At 43.3% G+C, this 20519-nt stretch overlaps 1 protein-coding gene across 8 annotated transcripts in view; it reads right to left on the bottom strand.

Annotated features, from left to right (window-relative positions):
• Positions 1-15455, bottom strand: part of TGFBRAP1 (transforming growth factor beta receptor associated protein 1) — a 46751-nt gene extending 31296 nt beyond the window's left edge. The window contains exons 1-7 of one of the 8 annotated variants that reach the window (XM_090020962.1): positions 14672-14807; positions 10726-10775; positions 9820-9927; positions 8775-9001; positions 8091-8277; positions 5876-6577; positions 523-717 (exon numbers count right to left, since the gene is read on the bottom strand). In XM_090020962.1, the coding sequence (XP_089877088.1) occupies positions 523-717; positions 5876-6560 (880 nt within the window). In that variant the 5' untranslated portion in view covers positions 6561-6577; positions 8091-8277; positions 8775-9001; ... (1 more) ...; positions 10726-10775; positions 14672-14807. Of the gene's footprint in view, positions 1-522; positions 718-5875; positions 6578-7143; positions 7303-8090; positions 8278-8774; positions 9928-10725; positions 10776-11835; positions 11886-14671 lie in introns of all 8 variants that reach the window. The other 7 variants (XM_090020990.1, XM_090020980.1, XM_090020972.1 and 4 more) reach the window with 7 other exon arrangements.
• Positions 15456-20519: the final 5064 nt, after the last annotated feature.

Raw genomic sequence — 20519 nt, forward strand, 5'->3', positions numbered from 1 at the left:
TTCCTTTTTAGCCACAGTAGGTCCGCTAGGTCTCTGGAGAGCCAGGGGGGCTGCTGTGCCTTCTTGCTGCCTTTCCTCCGTGTTGGAATAGATTTAGCTTGTGCACTGAGGATCGCTTCCTTGAGAAGCAACCACTCTTCTTGAACTTCCATCTCCCTGGGGTCATGGTCCCTGAGGGCCTGACCAACTAGCCTCTTGAGTTTGATTTATTATCACAGTAAGCATAAACAAAGATTGTGCATCTGAACTGGCAACAAGCTGGTGTACCCTGACATCACAACTAAGCATGATTTTACAGATGCACATGTCAATTCTAGGCTAATGGAAGATAATTAATTTAATTTGTGAGGGCGAAGTAAATTAGAAAGACTACCAAACAAGCACCATATGGCCTTACAATGCCACATTCCTCCAACATATGAACTGTAAGCTTGAAAACAGATTCTAGACCAGTTAATGTTCTTTTGTAACATTCTAGCACACTTTATTTTATATATCATTATATTAGAAGCCTACTGATACCTTCAAAGTCTTGCAGAATGTGGCCTTCCTTGAAAGGTAGAGTTTGTTTTTGCTGCTGGTCCAGCATACTGTGCACAGTAATAAACTCATCATCTAAAGCAACTACATAAGGAAAACACAGGGCTGCTCCAATCACATTTTCTGACCAGTGCACAGGTGCACGCTGGGAAATACCATCTACAGTTGCAAACATACCTGTCGAGAAAGAAAAAATAAGTCTGAAAGCTTGGGCCATTGAAAGATAACAGCTGTCCCAGATTCTAAAGAGTTAAGCACCATAACCTGTATTATGAACCAAGGATAATCACTGAAGGATGAAACTATGCAAAACTTTAAATAAATAAATAAATAAATACATTTATTTATTAAATAATCAAAAAAAAAATCAATGTTCTCCCATTACAGAACACAATCTCTATAGCTTGATTAGAAAGGTAGTTAAAAAAAATCCTCTTCTCATTGCCCCATTCCCAACCAGCATCAACTAAATGCATAAGCTTTTATTTTCTCTTTTCTCATTGATGTGAATGGCTTATGTTAAAAAAAAAATAAACAGATCTGAAAGAATTAAGGCATGCAGTGAGTGTCCCACAAACCACCAAACCAAGCAGAATCCTGAGCCAATCCATCCTGACCTTACACTGGCATGATATCACTCCCATTTCTGTTTGGCTTCTCTTCCTACCTTTAACATCTCAAATGCTTTCAGAACATTTCTGGCTACAGGAACATGTTTACCTACAGGTCCTCAATAAACTGCCAAAGAATGAAATAGCTCTCCCTCACATTTCCACAAAATGTGTTTACAGTAATTTTAAAGATGACCTAGAAGTAACACAAATGCTCTTGCAAATCATACTGCCAAAGAGGAAACCAGGAAATGTACAAACATTAACAACACTTAATTCACAAATTCAAGATGTAAAACAAGTGGTCTCCAAGGCATTGCTATTTTAGTGTGATCTTCGCATTTACTTTTGTCATTATTTTTCTCTGGTAGACTATCTGTCTCAGATTCATCCCATACCCTGGACCTCCCCAAAGTAAAAATTACTGAGAAATCACTTTTTCTGGAACTATTTGCCATTGATCACACCTCTGGAGTTTTGAAGTTATACTTCCAACTCCTACTTCCTGAGGTCTCCATCCCAAAACAATTCCCAATTTGTACTCTCAGGGGTTGTAACTTAAGCCTTATTTTTTTTTTTTGTAAATAGTTGATAAATTTTATGCAGCACAATTTATTTTACCCTTCTAAATTGAAATATATACACAGTCTGCTTAAAGAAAGTATTCTGATTGCATGTAAAGCTCTATACTAGTTTACATAGTTGTAAAGTGCTAAAATAATCAATGTATCGGCATTCCATTAAAATGTTGTCTGCAGCGACCATGTTTAAAACTAGTGCGCTATGCACTGAGTTCTTCAGATAAACAAAGCTTTATTTCTTTCTATAAACTTTGCCAATATTTGTATTACCATTATGAGTAATATCTTTCGAATATTAAATTGTACCAAATGTGTATCCAACTTAAGCATGTGCCTTTGTTTTAGCTAAAGATTGAAAATAAAAATAGCAGTATCTAAGTCGCACTGCAGTACCAGTTCCTCAGAATCCTGAAAAATTTACTTGCGGTGCCTACATCCTGTTTTTAATAAGAGGTAGTAAGTGGAGTCCCAACTCACTGTATTTAGCAGTAAAACCCTCACCAAGTTTATTTTAGATATTTCTGAAACTGTCTATATACCTGCTTTTCTCTGGGCCTAAAGAAGGCTTAAAGTAAGTTGACTGGCACATGGGTTTTTTGCCACTTGGGTGCTTGTTTGCAAGTACTAGCAAATGATTAGGCTATACCTCTGGAGCAGGGAGAGCATGGCTAAGAACTTGCGAGTATTTTCTCAAGCCGAGCTGAAGGGTATTCTGGTCTCCCATATCACCTAAAGTTGCTACTTACTTTTAATAATGGGAATAGGTTTTTGCAATATGGGCCTCTGCTAAAATTAGGTTGGGGACCCTAATCAGTTCTATGTGAAAAACGAAATAGGAACCTGACTGTAACAAGTGTTACCCAACTGCATCATTTTTTAAACTAAAAATCAATGCTTGATTTAAATCCCATTTTTAATCCCAACCAACTTGTTTTTGAATGAACTGACATGAAAAATGTGATGTGAAATGTTGGGTGTTATAAAAAGCTGACAGTGTTAAAAGTATTCCAAATTATAGACAGGGGGAAGAGAAGGGAGGAGAAGAGGAAGGAAGACAGGGAAGAAAACTGCTGTATCAGTTATAGCTAAAAGTAGTCAACAATATCAGCAGTTGTGAAGAAATGAACTACATAACCTTCCTAACTTTCTGTCCAGTAAGCATGGGTGCTAATGATAGCCATTAAAAAGAAAAGTACAACCCTCACCAGCATCATCTTCTTTGTCTAGGTCAGTCCTGACAACACGGGTGTTCAAATGACGTGGCTACCTTGCACTGCTAGCATACTTTGAAGCCATTAACTAAAAACACATCATAAAATTTAAGATAACCACAAACTATAAATCAAGGCTAAAACTTAATAACTTAAACACAAATATCCCTGCCGTACATTTGTTGCTGAAGGCTATCAGTCAAGCACCCAAAAGCTTGCCAAGAACTTTCTTACAACTACTCAGTTGGTCCAAAAAAAAAAAAATCATCACATCTACCCAAAGAACCTTGCCTGCCTATGTCTGTAGACCAATATGACCACAACCAAAACCCCAAAACTTGTTTCAATAACATTTCTTCCTTGTGTATCCAGCATCATTTTGAATAAATTAAAACTAATTTGTTTTTCTATGGTTTAGTTGAATATCAAAATCTATATAAAAGCAAATTGACAAAGTTACAGAAAACTAATCCAATAAATAACACTTGTCGTTCCAAATATAAAAATTAACAAATAAGTGTGTATTTGCGTTGATTTATATTTTGTATTCTAGTTAACAAGTACCACATGTACTAAAATACTATATTTAGTTACAGTTCAACATATTACTGGCTATCAGCCAGCAAGAATCAACTTGTTTATAGGAAAATGACTAAGTATCAAAAACAAAACAAGATTAAAATTTAGACCAAACAATTTAGAAATCAGCTACTGAACTTAATTTAACCTGCAATGGAGTAAATGACACTTAAAATGCCAGACTGTATGCAAAATGTGCTTACAAAACCATATTAAAGTCCACCCTTAATAAGTCTTAAAACATTTCAACCACTACTACCTACATTCCAAATTCAGAACTGGCCTTATGGGTCATGTTGGATAAGTTGTGCAGAAAGTTTAACCTATCACTCTCACCAGAAGTTTCACAAGGATAGATTAAGAATGATACTATTTAGCAAGTTCAAAAGGAAGAAAACCAAAGCATATTAAAAAACAGGGAACAATGCAATATGGAAAGCAATTAAAATAAAGAAAAAAATTTTGGTGGAGTTTTCTTAATTATTTATCTTTAGTTTAAAGGAAAGGATCATGCATGAATTTGAAATGACTTTCTTTGGAGAGAGTTACTCTGGGTATGTCAAAACCAGGCTGATTAAAAACAAAGTACAGAAAACAGAAATGTCACTGTGATTTTCATATGAGAATATGACATTTAAATGAGGGTCTACATTTAGAGAAATAGTTATAATAATTTTTGGTGGATAAGAATAGATCCTGCATCAAAAAAAAAAAATCTAGCAGGTTAATGCAGCTGGTCCAAGACAACTGGAATAAAGGTACATTCCACAAATGGTAAAAGCAGAGCTCTAGACGAATGTATCACTTCATTTCTTCCAGGGTAAATCAATGATCTGTCCACACTTCATAATTTGTGCATTTGATTAACGTATCCAGTAAGTTCAATGACAGGAAAAACTGGAATCTCAAGAGACTCATAAATATTGGCTGCTGACAGACGTGGAAAAAAAAATCCAACAAAACAACAAACACAAACAAAACCCCATCCTTTCCCAGAATAAGCAGTGCATTAGTTCAACCCAGCTCCACAGCTTCTGTATAGCTCGGAAGCTTCAGAGGGGCTTTTGGGCGCTTCTACCCAAAACTGATTGAATCAACTATTAGATAAAAAGTGCCTAAAAAGCACCACTAAAGCACCCACTCTATACAGACATTGGGCAAGCCAGGTCCAACTAATGCACTGCCTCTTCTGGGCATGTACAGGGCTCAGTATGGGGGTGTGCAGAGTTTAAAATGCTGTTTTTAGGGGGATTTTTATGTCTGTAAGCAGCCATCAACATAAAGCAAATGCATCCTTTAACGTAGTTTGGAAGCAATGCAAAAAGCCTTAAGTGAGCTCAAGTCCAGATATTTGACTGTGCCTGTGTATATTACTATACACCATAGTTCCCACTGGTATTCAAGGTGGCTCATTACAGATCCAGAAGAGGACTTGTAGTGACATGTTTTGGCATGGTCCATCAGTTCTAGAACGTGTTTACCAGAAAGACTCAAGTCTGAAAGTCTACTGGAAGAGCATACCGCAAGACCGCTTCTTACTTGTAGTACAAGTGGACTTTTCCAGAAATTAGCTCTCTCTGGGAGAGGAACATTAAAGGCTTTGTGATTCAGTTTTCTTTTCATAATTTATGGGAGAAAAGTCCGAAGTTGTACTTTATTTTATAGAAAAAATAGATTATTCCCAATGTCTTTTAAGGAGCAAATCTAAAAATATTTCTATGGGAGATAGGAGAAAAGAATCCAGAAGAGGTATCGGCTGTCATCCTGAAATATTTACAGGAAACTGAAGCAGAATGCAAGTTTTCACATGACCTCAAGGAACACTTCCAGTCAGCATTTAGTGTAGTTCACAAAAGTGGGTAAAAGGTGGAAAAATTTAAGCACAAACCTAGCGCGATTCACCTAGTCACACAGCAAGTCAGAATAGAACTTGGCCACCTCATACTGGGTTCAGACAAGCACTATAGTTGGAACTGCAGGCCAACAGCCTTCAAAATATCACTTTTCCCCCCTTTTTTATTTTCGTTCTGAACTGCAAGACAAAAATTTATCCCATTCTGTAGAAATCCTAGACTGAAGGTTACCTACAAAGAGTTTAACATTTTAAAGAACATTAGTTATTTTTTTTTAATTTGCAAAACTAAAAAACAAAACAACACACAAAAACAAGCCCCCAAAACCACAACCCACTAACCTGTGACATGTTCTAGTGATTTACTACTTACCCTTCAATATGCATACCCCTAATATAACCTAGAAGGAAGCTGTATAATGGCATCAGTTACTGGGGGTATCTGAACCTAGAAAACTGAACTTTAGGCAGAACTTAAAGTTACAAAAATGTGAGTCTCACCTAACCCTCCAGGTCCAGCCAGCAGAAACTCCTGTCTGCCTATCCTTTTAACAATTGGCCGTTTCTCATCACTGCAGTAAGGGAACAGGTCCTGGAAGTTGCCAGTATTATAATTCAATATGATATATTGTGTGGTGAGAGCAAGGCATAAGTAATGACCATCTATAGCCACAGCACATGGTTGCTCTGGCGTGAGCACTTCTTTCACTATCTGGACTCTATCCTCGTACACCATGAATATCTGGATTGTCCGCCGTTTCACTGAAATAATGCAAACTTCTACACAAAAAGGGTCCCCACTCACAGGGTTCTCGTTTAATGTGAATGTCACAGCTCCCTTGATTCTAGCTCCAGAGGGGACAGGCTCCAAGTTCATCATGTGAACTAGTGTCATAGTGTTGTCACACAGCACCAAAAGTCTGTTGAGTGCTGATGCTGCCTTCAGCTCATTCACAGCTTTCTTGAAGCCCAGGTGTTTGTACAGTTGTTTGGTGGCAGCAAAAGTGATCTTTCCAGTTGCTGATATCTTTTCTTCCAGTAGAAAGTGATAGATAAAGCAGTCATTAGTTCCAATGTAGAGGTTTTTCCCACAACACTCAATGCACTCAATGTTGATTCGAACTTTATCTCCCATTAGCATTTCCCGTTCAACAGCAGGGACCAGCCTGAAGGCTTTGACGCTCATTATGCCTCTTGGCCAATCTATTTGGGGAGGGAGAAAGAAAAAGCAATTTACTTAAACCCACACAAATGCAAGAGCAAACATGAGAGCTGGTAATTAACACTCACCAGCATAGAACTTCAGATTATTAACACTTTCAGAACTAACTAGAAAACACAACAGAATGGATATTATGCTTATGGAAGCCACTATGTGCTTGAACAAAATAAAGCAGTAACAGTAGCAAGTCAGAGAGAAAACAGAACTTGAGAACTCTGTTAAAAGGAAACTGCAGGGAGTTAGGAGTTGGAAGCTGGGGCACTGAGGAAAGGAACACTTCACTAGTGCCAATCCCTTAAAAACCATTCAAAATGTTTAAATGAACCCAGCACACTAGGAGTCTCAGGTGCAAATGTAGTCCAATTAAATAAAAAGTGAGTCCCACTGCCTTTCACTAGCTCTTAGATGTTAAGACATGGTTGTACACAAGACTTGGCTCCTACCAAAATTCCACAAGTGCCTTGTACTTGCATCCTATAAAACAAGTTAATCTGTCTTCCAGACTTCAAATTTAAAGCTGTGAATCTAGAATATTATAATAACTCACACAAACTTGCTTCTATTAATTTGCATATCCTGACAAGATGAAGATAATACCCTCTGTTATTAAGATATTGTGCATGAAGGGGAGGATACAGTGTAGTCAACAAGGAACTTCAGCAGCCATGTATGCATTTAACATGTACTTATGATTCAAAACACATCACTGCAGAAAAAAAGAAGAAAAAAGTCTTCAGGGACTTATTACATTGAAACAGCACATGTAAGGAAAGAGCAGAACAATGGAAGCCTTTTAGTTAAAGCATAGCTTTTTTGACAGCATAATTGTCTGCTGCAACTGTATAAATGAGCATGTCTCCAAATTGCTATACAGTTACTTTCTGGTTTTATCTCTCTAAGGTGGAGCTTCCAACTGGTCACTAGGGCAAGACAAAAGCAAAAAAGGAAACTTAGTATGCATTTCCATGTAAAAGGATATTATTTTTGGGCATTATAAAAGTAACTGTTCAAGGCATCCTAGGAACTAAAAACCCAAAGATAAATATGCAAACTAGTTGACTGTAACAGTTATTAATTTCTTTGTAAGAATTTCAGGTGGATGTTGCATGATGAAACTCTTTAAAAAAAGTGAAGACTACATCTGCACAGTAAGTTTACTGCACAAGGATGCTATGTTGTACTAGAACAGTGGTTCGCAACCTTTCTAGACTTGAGGCATTCCTTGGCAAATTGCTAACTCCTAGTTTTCACTCATTTTTTGACAACAGAAAAATAAAGCTTTTTCTGTTGCAAAGAACTCAGAAAAACCACAAGTATGGATTTCTATTTGACATCTCTGGGTTTATTTTGAGAGTCAGTTGTGCTTGCAAACCTAACAAGGCTAACATTGTGTGGAACCCTGTCGTGACCTCCTGGTTGAGAATCTCTAGAATCAAAATTGCAAACATGGCTAGAGGCTTGTTCTGTTAAAGTCACCCAGCAGTGCTAACCAACCTGTCCAAAGTGCAGTGCAGAGGTAGTCACACAGCTTTTTGTTTAGGAGACAACCTTTCCAGAGTGCTACAGGCTGCTTGAGGGTAGTGCTGCCAGGGAAAGTATGCTTACTGTCCAGACAAGGAGATTAAACGTCCTCGCTGCTGGTGTAAGAGGAGTGCTTCATTACAGGTCCTGATTTAAGTCACTGTAACCAAATTTTCAGTTTACAGATTACAAGGTAGTAAAAAAACAGATACATATATTCATGCTACATGAAGGCTTTCACAATTAGTTTTTAAATGAAAGCCAAATCTTAATTTCAGTGTTTAGGCTGAATTTAGTTAGGGCCAAGAAAATGCAACACTCACAACCCACACTGAATGGGAACTTTGGACAAAGGTTAAGAATCATTCAAACCCTCAAGTAACAGTTACATTTTAATGGAAAGTGGTCAGTTACATGTAGTTGGGGGGGGTGTTAAATGCACTGTTATTTCTGCCTTCTCTATTTAACTATCTACATGTGTATTTTATGGGCAAGCATGGAAGCTGCACACGATAGTAATTTAAAAAAAAATACAAATCAAAGAGTTACCTACAAAACATTCACTGAATGCAAGTCAACACCACTGAGGTTATGAAAATTCTTGCCAAAACCATGTTAGCAGTATTTTTATATGAAATCTCTGCCAAATACACTTGCCTTCTCACAGAGGAAATAACACTAGGGGTGTGGATGGATATTTAATGCCTGTTTCACATCATCATTGACAGGTGCTGGTACATAAGGCACTTGAGCTGATGTCTTCTTTAGCACTTTTAGTATCAGGAGACCATGCATTTATGGCCTTGTATCAACTAGTACTAACTAGCTTCTCCTACTCTTCTTTCGGACTGCCAGCAAGCAACTCTCCCAAATGCTTAGCAGAACTAGTGGGGAAGAAGCATAGGTTAGAAAGACAGAAGGGACAGTTATATTGTATAACCATAACAGTATATATTGTATAACAGTTATATTGTATAACTTTTGTTATCCTTAATTCTGGTTGCTAGCTGTACTTTTGCCAAGGCAGAGACAGAACTAGGACTCGTGACCAAAATTAGGGATTAAGGAGGGACTTGAACAGTTACTTTTATAGTGCCCAAAAATACTATCCTTTTACATGGAAATGCATAGGGATTAGACACAGGGACTAAGGAGAAGGCACCAGGTAACATGGGGCCCGTACAGGACAGGCTTGGCAATCTAGTGATTGCAGTAAAGGAAAAAGCTGATCTCTTCAACAAGTTCTCTGCCTCCATGTCTGAGCTGGTGGGGGAGTTGTCCTGGTCCCTGGATTACAGACAGGCTCAGGGGATATGACACCATGCCTAGGGTCAAGGACAATCTAGTTAGGGAACTCTCGGAGGGGCAGGACGTGTTTAAATACGCAGGTCCAGGTGCTCTTCATCCGAGGGTACTGAGGGAATTGGCGGAGGTCACAGCAGGGCCCCTGGCATGGCTGTATGAGTGCTCGTGGTGCTCTGGCCAGTCCCAGAGGACTGGAAAAGGGCCAATGTGGTCCCCATTTACAAGGAAGGGAGAAAGGAAGCCCTGGGTAACTGGAGGCCAGTTAGTATCACCTCAGTCCTTGGGAAGACCTTTAAGAAAATTATCAAGGAACACATCTGCAGGGGGGCCAGCACGGGAGGTAATGCTCAGAGGCAACCAACACAAGTTCACTGTGGGCAGATCCTGACCGACTAACCTTGTTTCCTTTTACGATCAGGCCAAAGTCCTTGGATGAGGGCACTGAGGTATATATGTCATCTACCTGGACTTCAAGAAGGCCTTTGACACCGTTTCTCACCCCGTTCTCATTAAAAAAAAAAACAAAAAAAAAAACCACTAGGCGACTGCGGCATTGATGCCTACAGTCAGATGGGCGGCAAATTGGCTCAATGGTCACACCCAGAGAATGGCGGTGGACAGGTCTTTTTTGACTTAGAAGGATGTGGGCAGTGGAGTTCCCCAGGGCTTGGTCCTCGGGCCTGTGCTATTAAACATCTTTATCAGCGACTTGGAGATGGGTGTGGAAAGCACGTTGTCCAAATTCGCTGATGACACAAAGTTGTGGGGAGAAGTGGGCACGTTGGAGGGGAGGGACATAATCCAACTAGACCTAGACAGGTTACAGAGGTAAGCAGATGAGAATGGAATGGAATTCAATGCAGACAAGTACAAGGTGTTGCATCTAGGAAGAATGACACACATATAAGCTGGGGAACACCCTTCTCAACAACATGGTGGCTGAAAGGGATCTTGGAGTCATTGCCGACTCCAGAATGGACATGAGCCGCCAATGTGAGGAAGCGGTCAGTAAGGCTAACCGCACCTCGTTGTGTATCTACAGATGCATCACAAGCAGGTCCAGGGAGGTGATCCTTACCCTCTATGCAGCACTGGTCAGGCCACAGTTGGAGTACTGTGTCCAGTTCGGGGCACCGCACTTCAAAAGGGATGCGGCTAACCTTGAAAGGGTCCAGAGGAGGGCCACTTGCATGGTCGGGGGCAGCAGGCCAGGCCCTACAAAGATAGACTAAAGGGCCTGAATGAAATTCAGCCTCCACAAGAGAAGACTGAGAGGGTACCTGGTTGCCGTCTATAAACTCACCAGCAGAGACCAGCAGAAAATAGGTGAGGCTCTGTTCCACTGGGCACCACCTGGGATAACAACAGATAACAGCCACAAATTGATTGAGAGCAGGTTCAGGCTTGATATCAGGAGGCATTACTTTATGGCTAGGGCTGTCAGGCTCTGGAATGGGCTTCCAAGGGAGGTGGTGCTCTCCCCTACCTTGGAGGTCTTTAAGAGGAGGTTGGATAGATATCTGGCTGGTTTACTATGATCCCAGCACTCGATCCTGCCCAGGGCAGGGGGTCGGACTTGATGATCTGTTCAGGTCCCTTCCGACTCTAGAAACTATTAAACATGGGTGGCAGGCCTGGCGCCTAGCACAATGCAGCTGCCAGAGCTGCCATCCACCCACAGGCCATATTTATTCACTTGGTGGGCACCTATCTGCAGGCTGCACCTAATCAGTTAGCAGGCTAGAACTGGCTCCCAGGCCATATTTTGCCCACCCTGACACAGAAGGCCACAAGTAATGACTACTAGTCAACATGTATTAAGCAGAGGTAAAAATAGGCAAAATAATAACCACTGGGAAAGTCTAGCCAAATATTTCAGAACTGGTGGCACATGCTCTGGAGGTGGGAGGGGGCACTTTAATTAGAGCAGCTCTGGGAGCTGCTCTAATTAAAGCACTGCCGCATCTTGCGCATCAGCATCCCCGTGCTTCAAAATAGCGGCAATTAATCGAGTCTCCTCTGACACACTGCAATACACCATGTTAGAGCAGCCTTGGCACTCATGTACAGGCACCCTGGGTGACTACAGGAAAGCTGCAAAAATGGTTTATAAAGTATCTAAAGTAAAAGCAGGGGAAGCTATGCCAGACTGAGTGTCTCGATCTTGTCTGATCCTAGAAACTAAATGAGTCCAACCTGGGCTAGTACTTGGATGGGAGACCACCTTGGAATGTGAGGCACTAGTCAGGAGTCATGGGTCACACTAAGACACTGCAAATAACCAGAGCACAGAAACTAAAACAAGCAGCAGCATTGTTTAGGTCTGTGGTCACTGCTGAGCTGACAGCTGGGAATAAACAGAAGTGACCACACCAGAGATGAACCACCCAAGCTTCACTTTAAATCAGGATACCTGGCTTTCAGAGGTAGTAAGTATCTTCTGTTTGGACTCTTGAAATGAATCTGGGATGCAGATTTGAAAAAATTGGTTTAAGTGACCTAGACACACAAAAACATTTAAAAATAGTACATTTACAAACATCTGGTTTGCCTTCTAACAGTGAGAACAGTCACACAAAGAAAGATATTAGATAGAAGCATTGCAAAGGTTTGTCCAGTTGTGCTGTTTGTTGCCTTGTAGTTGCATGGAGTGCCACCTAGATTAGTTAGCAATTTATAGTTGATCAAAAGATGCGTGTCCCTGAATGGAGAGCACTATTTTAAAATAGCAGAATTCTTAACTGATAGTTGCTAACATAAATCTGGTCCAATTTAAGCTCTTACGCGAGGGGGGAAAAAAAAAGAGAATTCCTGCCATGTTTGGTTATATAATTTTCCTAGAAAGTACCTATAAAAATACTGAATTAAGGGTTTATCTGGGACATTTTGGAAATCCTGCTTTGCTTGGAATTTAAATTAGGCTTTTTACCTTAGATAATCAAAACAACCTCCAGAAAAGAAATTACCCAGGGTAAAATCATAATACAAGTTACTTGACAAAGTAAAGTAGGCACATTCTCCTACAAGGTTATCAAAAGTGGAACATAATGTATTCAGCAAATGAGTGCTGAAGCCAAGTCTGATGTCAAAACAAAAGGCTGAAAAACAGCCTGCAAGCTAGAACGCAAAGCTTACCCCTAGGGCAGCAGTTCTCAACCTTTCTAGACTTGATGCAGCCCTCCCTAACTTTTGTGATTGAGCAGCACCTCATTTCAAGAAATAATGCGATCGTTCCCATGCTAACCTCCAGGCAATGGGGGCAGGGCAGCTGGCACAAGCCTGAGCCTGCATTTATTTCCTCACATCTTGTAGCATCCTACAAAAGTATCTCAGGGCACCTCAGCATGCGGCAGCACCCTGAGAATCACATCTCTCAGAACTCCAGGCTGCCCTTCCTACCTGAAGGTGCACCTGAAGTTCCTGTAGCCCCAGGAGGGAGAAAATGATCCGTGCCTCACTGGGGCAGCTATACAATTCTGATCATGACCAAATCTTAGTGCCAAAAGCTCCAGTGTAAAAGGAACTTGACCCACATCCTGCACGTCACAGGACCATCCCCCCACCCTCTGGGCTGCTTTCCTGTCCCTGGGCTTCTCGAGTCTCTGGGCAGAGTTTCACTGGGCAGCATATACTGACACCCTTGACTTGCTAGAGGGCCAATGGGCCCTGTCTGGTGTTTTCTGCTCAGTGCCACCCCCTGGAACCCTTGTTTTAAACCTGTGACCTCACTCTCATTCCTGTTTTCTATTTAGTTGCTCCCTGAACTCAGCTGATGCATTTCCAGGGGCCTCCCTAATAAGGGAAGCTTGTAGTTCTTCCTTGATGGACCCAAGCCTATGATCCACGAGGCACACCAAAAAGCCTGTGCTACACAAGACTCCCAGTGACTTTGGGGCAGTTTTCATGTCCCTTATCTGATCACATCTCCAGGCAGAATTTCACAGGACAGCATCCACTGGCTCCTTGGATTCATCTGAGGACCAGTGGGTACTGGCTGGTGTGCTCTGCTCATTCCCCACCTTGGAGAGCTTGTTATCAACCTCTGACCCTCACTCCTGTCCCTGTTTTGTTTTTCAGTTAACCAAATAATCAGCTAGTGTGTCCTTAGCATCCTCTCTTATTAAGGGAGGCTTACAGCTTTACTTGGTGGGCACTGGCTCATGTTTCCCTATGACACATCAGGAAATTAGTATCCTCCAGGGGGGTCCTACCACTTTCCCATGCTGCTGGCTGGTCGGCCAGGGAGCAACAGGAGTCCTGAGTCACTGCTTTCCCTACCTCCACCTTCTTCTGAACCAAGCATCCCTCCCCTCTTGGGGGAGTGGGAGGCTTCCTGCACTTGTTTCGCACGGGGCAGAGAGCATCCACTGAAAGGGAAAGGCTAGGCCTATTCAGTTTAGAAAAAGATGTTTGAGGAGAAACATGAAAAGGCTTTATAAAACACTAAATGGGGATTTATGACTTACTATCTTGCACATTTTAAGACCTAAGAGTCATAAAACAAAAATAATACGTAGTAAGTTTCAAACTAAGAGGAAGTTTATTTCCCCCCCGCCCCAAGTGTATCATTGAAGTTTGGACCTCACTGTGACTGGATGTGATGGAGGCTGATAAGTCTAGCCAGATTTAAAAAGGGATTGGACAAGTTCTTGGAAGAAAGGGGCATCGGGAGCTACTGAGCAAGGGAGTTAGGATACATACTCTGAACTGGACCTTCCTAGACCTGACGTGCTGGAGGCTGCAAAAGGAACAATGAAAAAAAAAAACCCTGGTGGCACCCAGTTCATCCTCCCTTTTAGCAACTGCTCTCTGCTGCCACGTGACACAGACCTACTTGACACACATTGAGAACACAGGCATTGTGCCGCCAGATCAACAGTGAGCCCCTCTGTTAATAAAAAAGGTGACTAGATTTGTGGCACAAATAAAAGACAACACATGGTCGGGAGTGAAGGTCAAAAGATCACGGAGTGCGGGGGGTGGAGGGGCACGCAAAGCACGGTGCCCACTGGCCCTCAAACGAGTCCAAGGAATCAGCAGATGCTGCACAGAGACGCAAAGGACAAGAAAACAGCCACACGATACTTGGGGGGAGCTGCCAGTGGCACCTTCCTGGACAGACATACTGCCAGCTTGGGGAGGGACCCGTGAGGGCCCCGCCCCACCCGACGCCAAGCCACCACTCTCCAACGCTGCCGCATCCCCCCGCCCCCGGGGTGCGGACGTGAGGGGCCCCGCCCCGCGCTCACCGGCCGGGGCCGCCCAAGCCAACGTCTCCGGGCCGCCTCCGCTCCCCGTCTCTGCTGCTCCGCTGACCCGGCTCCCGCGCAGCTCCGGGCCCCCCGCACCGCGGCGGCGCCTCAGGGCCTGTCCGCGGCGACCGGGCCCCGAATCAGAGCTTCCGCTGGGGGCAGCTCCATTTCCGGTCACATGAGAGGCGCCAGCTCGGCCCCGTGATGGACAGCGGAAGGGGCGGTGCCGGCGCCAAGGAGTGGGATGGAACCCGCCCATAGAGCGGTCTGGCGGGGCGCGAAGCGCAAGGGCGGGGCGAGAAGCGCGGCTGCTTCCACCCATGTATCCGCCCCGCCCCCGCGTGCGCCTGAGGCCCCGCCCCCACGTGCGCGTACCTGCAATGGCGCACGGCCTCGCCCCGTGCGCATGCGCCTGCCACGACTCAGCCCCAGACAGGCCCGGCAACCTGCTGTGCGGCCCAATAGGGTCACGTGTCCTCATTGTTAGTGTTGTTATTATCATTCAGGTGTCCAGGTCGTAGTGCTGTTGGTCTAGAGGAAAAGGCAATTGGGAATGGACTCATAGTAGAGATGGTATCTTTTATTAGACTAACAAGCTTTTTGCAAAAAAACATTTTTTTTGGAAAAATCTTGTTAGTCTAAGAAAAGATATCTCTTCTATGAGTTCTGGTTGTTATTAGCATTCATCATTATAATAATTTCATCCTCATTTCTTATTGCTGTTACTGTCATCACTATTATTTCATCATATTGCTAAGACTATTGTGGTTATTATGTAATTCTTATTTCAATATTTGTTATTATTTCACTATTATTTATTATTATAATTATTGCTGTTGGCACTTTTATCCTATTACCATAATTATTATGATTTGTATTATTACCACTATTATTTCTATTATCGCTACCACTATTATTTTATCATTATTCCTATGATTGTTGTTGTTATCCCAATTATTATGACTATTATTTCATCATTACATTATCACTGCTGTTGTTATAATTTCACTGTTATCATTCTTGTTTATTTCATTATTATTATTGTTAATCCCTTATTTCATCGCATTGCTATGACTATTGCTGTTATTGTAATTATTTCATTATTTTTGTTTTTAATCACTTATTTCATCACATCACTTTGACTATTGTTATGGTAATTATTTATTAATTATTATCATTCTTATTTCATCATAATTGTTTATTGTTGTTATAACTATTATTTTAACATTATATTATTACCATTATTGTTGTTATCACTATTTTAATATTATATAATTGACATTATTGTTACTATTTGTATTATTATTATCACTATTATTTCATCGTTATGTTATCACTACTGTTATAATTTCTCATTGTCATTTATTGTTATTTCAACATTATTTATTATTGTAGTTATTTTGTCATTATAGTGTCATCATCCTTATGTTGTTTTTATTATTTTGGTGATACCTTTTCTTGGTCCAGCTCCAGTCAGGTAGGATATTGCGCAAGCTTTCTGGCACCAAGTGCCCTTTCTCCTTCCAAGCAGTGAAAAACAAGTGATGCCAATGGGGCTTTGTGTGGGTGTGGATGTTCTTGTAAGATAGACAAAGCAGAAAGCAGGGTAGGTTTGCAACTTGTAGAGCTGGGGGGAGGGGTCAAAGATATGTGCCAGATCCAGGCTGTGGAATCCTACAGTCCAACCTTGGGGTCTCAGACCAACCTGAAATGCCACATACAGCATGTGCCAGACCTGATGTGGCAAGTAGAATGTGGCACAGGGAGCCCATCCAGGGCATGTGCTTCATGTGGGATCTGTGCTAAACCAGCTCTGGATGCTGGCTCCAGGGCCAGTCTGGATCAGGCCCACAGACTGGCATAGTGCCGGCCCACATGCTGTGTACAGTGCATGCCCCAGACAGAAGTGGATGCATATTGTATATGGCACATGTATCTGGACTGGATGTGCACACTACGTGCAGCATGGGGTGTATGCTGCATGTGGCATCCTCCAGGCTTGGTCTGGATTGGGCCCACACACCAGCCTCATCCATGAGAACCAGCACACAGGGCCACTCCAGTGCAGGCATCTCACAGAACCATGCCACTCGCCAGCTCCCCATGCAAGCCCCTGACCAGGGCTGGTCCAGGGCGTGCACTGTATGAGGTGCCTTCACTAACCCCAGCCCTGTACACTGGCTCCAGTGCATGGGGCCAAGGGCTGTGGGTTGGATGAGTTCGACACCTCTGTTATATACTAACTAGAGGGATGGATGGATGGAGAACAGACTTTTGTATAGCTTGTTCTATAAGAAACCTTACTGAGGGCACGGGAACAAACCATCCCTATGTGCAGGAAGACTTGCAAGTATGGCAGAAGATCAGCATGGCTTATTGAACTTCTTCAGTGAGCTAATACACAAAAAGGAAAATTGGAAAAAGAAGTGGGAGCTTGGACAACCAACTAGGGAGGACTATAAGAGTATTGCTCAGGCATGAAGGGATGAAATCAGGAAAGCCAAAGCACAATTGGAGTTGCAACTAGCAAGGGATGTGAAGGGTAACAAGAAGGGTTTCTACAAGTATGTCACCAACACAAGGAAGAGGAAGGAAAGTGTGGGTCCTTTATTAAATAGGGGAGGCAACTAGGTGACAGATGATGTGGAAAAGGCCAAGTACTCTGCCTGTCACCTCAGTCTTCATAGACAAGGTCAGCTCCCAGATTACTGCACTAAGCAGCACGGTTTGGGGAGGAAGTGAGCAGTTAACAATGGCAAAAGAAGTTAGGGACTATTTAGAAAAGCTGGAAGTGTACAAATCCTTGGGTCCAGATGGGATGCATCTGAGGATGGTGAGGGAGTTGGGCAATGTGATTCTAGAGCTGCCGGCCATTATCTTGAAAACTCATGGCTAGTGGGAGAGGCCCTGAACAACTGGAGAAGGGCAAATGTACTGCCCTTCTTTAAAAAAGGAAAGAAGGATCCAGGAAACTACAGACCAGTCAGCCTCACCTCAGTCCCCTGAAAATCATGTGGCAGGTTCTCAAGGAATCCATTTCTAAGCACTTGGAGGAGAAGGTGGTGATTAGGAACAGTCAGCATGGATTCACCAAGGGCAAGTCATGCCTGCCCAACCTGATTGCCTCCTATGATGAGATGACTGGTTCTGTGGATGCGGGGAGAGCAGTGAACATGAACCTTGATTTCAGTAAGGCTTTTGATACGGTTTCCCAAAACATGCTGGCAAGCAAGCTAAGGAAGTACAGGTTAGATTGGGGTGGGCAAAATGGCAGTTCCGGCTAGCATGTCACTGTGGCTGGTTTCCATAGAGACCCCAGCAGCAGTGAGCCGTAACAGCATGGGGCCAGGGTTTCCCTGGAGAACGGATCCAGCAGTACTGGTAGGGCACGCGGCTGGGTGGGGAGTGCTTCAGGGTCAGGGCTGGGATCTTGCGGTGGTTACAGCATGTTCAGAGCCAGGGCAGAGCCACTATCTGCATGGCCTGGCAGTTCTGCCCCATCTTTGGACTATGCTCTCACTACCGCAAGATCCCAGTCCTGGAGCAACTCTCAGCCCAGCCGTATGCCCTACCAGTGCTTCTAGGGCTGGTCTCCATGGAACTGTGACCCTGCACTGTCATGGTTCCGCCGCCACTGGGGTCTTCATGGAAACTGGCAGCAGCAATATGGGCAGGGGCTGCTGGGAAATGGAGTCTGCTGCAGCCCCGATCCAGTTCGCGGGCTGAACTTTGCCCGCCCCTGGGTTAGATGCATAGACTGTAAGGTGGATAGAAAACTGGCTGGATCTTCAGACTCAAGGGGTACGAATCAGTGGCTCAATGACTAGTTGGCAGTAGGGGGTCAGTCCTGGGGCTGGTTTTGTTCAATATCTTTATCTGGAAGATGGGTTGTAATGCACCCTCATCAAGTTTGTGGATGACACATATCTACACTGATGTGACGGGCTAGCTGGCAGTGACCTGGCCCAGGGGTTTTGAAAGGGCACCTCGACAAATTGGAGGATTGGACCAAAAGAAATCTCACAAGGTTCAATAAGAAATAGTGCAAAGTCCTGCACTTAGGACAGAACAAACCCATGCACCAGTACAGGCTAGGGACCAGGTGGCTAAGCAGCAGCTGACCTGGGGGTTACAGTAAACAATAAGCTGAATATGAACCAACAGTGTTCCCTTGTTGCCAAGAAGGCTAATGGCATAGTGGGCTGCATTAGTAGGTACGTTGCCAGTAGATCAAGGGAAGTGCACTGGTGAAGCCACATCTGGAGTATTGTGTCCAGTTTTGGGTCCCCCACTACAGAAAGGATGTGGACAAATTGGAGAGAGTCCAGAGGAAGGCAACGAAAATGGTTAGGGGGCCGGAGCACATGACTTCTGAGGAGAGGCTGAGGAAACTGGTCTTAGTCTGGAAAAGAGAAGACTGAGACAGGTTTTAATAGCAGCCTTCAACTACGTGAAAGGTGATTCCAAAGAGGATGCAGCTGAACTGTTCTCAGTGGTGGCAGATGACAGAAGAAGGAGCAATGGTCTCAAGTTGCAGCAAGGGAAGTTTAGGTTAGATATTAGGAAAAAAATTCTCACTGGGAGGGTAGTAAAGCACTAGAACAGGTGACCCAGAGACGTCATAGAATCTCCATCCTTGGAGATTTTTAAGTCCCAACTAGGACAACGCTTTGGCTGGGATGATTTAGTTGGGGACAACTCTGCTTTGAGCAGTTGGACTAGATGACCTCCTGAAGTCCTTTCCAAACGTAGTTTTCTATGATTCTCTCTCCGTGTGATAGACACAGACACACACAGACACATACTTCATATACACATTACTCTGTGAGGTACAGACCTACCCTGACTTAGCTTGTAAGACCAGTGATTCATTTAAGACAGAGATGTCAACCTCACCCTGGTCTCTGGGATGGACCTGGATCGTGGGGCTCCTCTCAAGCCAGATTTACAGTGATGGGTTTAGGGTCAGTGCTGGGGGTCTGGGTACAGCAGTGGGAGTTTGAGCACAGTGGTGGAGGGATGTGTCTGTGGACATAGGCCTTGCTCACCCCCCTGTAGCTGAGGGCTAAGTCTTATGGGCTACGGACAGACATTACAAATGAACCAGTTTAAGTGATCAGAAACTGGTTTAAATTTGTAACAGAACAGATGTTCAGTGCACATAAACCAGTTTGAAAATTACTGAAACCAGTTTGAGATAAACCTGGTTGAATGTAGTATCAGACTTAACTGATATGGATCAAACTGGTTGATGCAATGTCTGTCCCAGACCCCATTCCTGGTTTAAGTTAAACTAGACTCCCAGCATTCCAGCATGCTCTCTGGGTTGGGTGGGGTTCTCTGCTCCACAGCAGGGCTGGCTCCTCCCCTCTGCTCCCTGGCTGAAGTTCCAGCAGAGACTTGCAGGCACAGAGCATCTGCCTGGCTTCCTCCTGCTTTTCTCCCTTACCTCCCACTCAGCTCAGTCAGGGATCTCCCCTTCCACGGCACAGGTGGTAGTCAGCATGTGGTATGCTAGTTAATGCTGAGAGGTGTCTGTGTAAGGCAGACAGGACAGTGTTTTTAGGGCTTTTTGGAACTAATCAACAGATCAGCTGATAATGTCCTTCCCTTCCTTCCTTGCAAAAAGTTTTTTAAGAAGAGCTTGAATTAATGAGAGGTGCTTTGTTTTCTGATGGGGTGTTAAATGTTGATAACAGAGCTTATAAATGCTCTGTTATTAAGGTGGGGAGAACCCCTCCCTAATCAGAGTGTCCTGCCCGAACCTGGCCACACCCTCTCTCAGCTCAGTACTATGGAAAGGAAGGGAGGGCTACTCTAGCACCCCTGGCTTCTAGCTTGAGCC

Source organism: Crocodylus siamensis, chromosome 1, assembly GCF_052110815.1.
Source record: "Crocodylus siamensis isolate JL-2025a chromosome 1, ASM5211081v1, whole genome shotgun sequence".
Taxonomy (NCBI): Eukaryota; Metazoa; Chordata; order Crocodylia; family Crocodylidae; genus Crocodylus; species Crocodylus siamensis.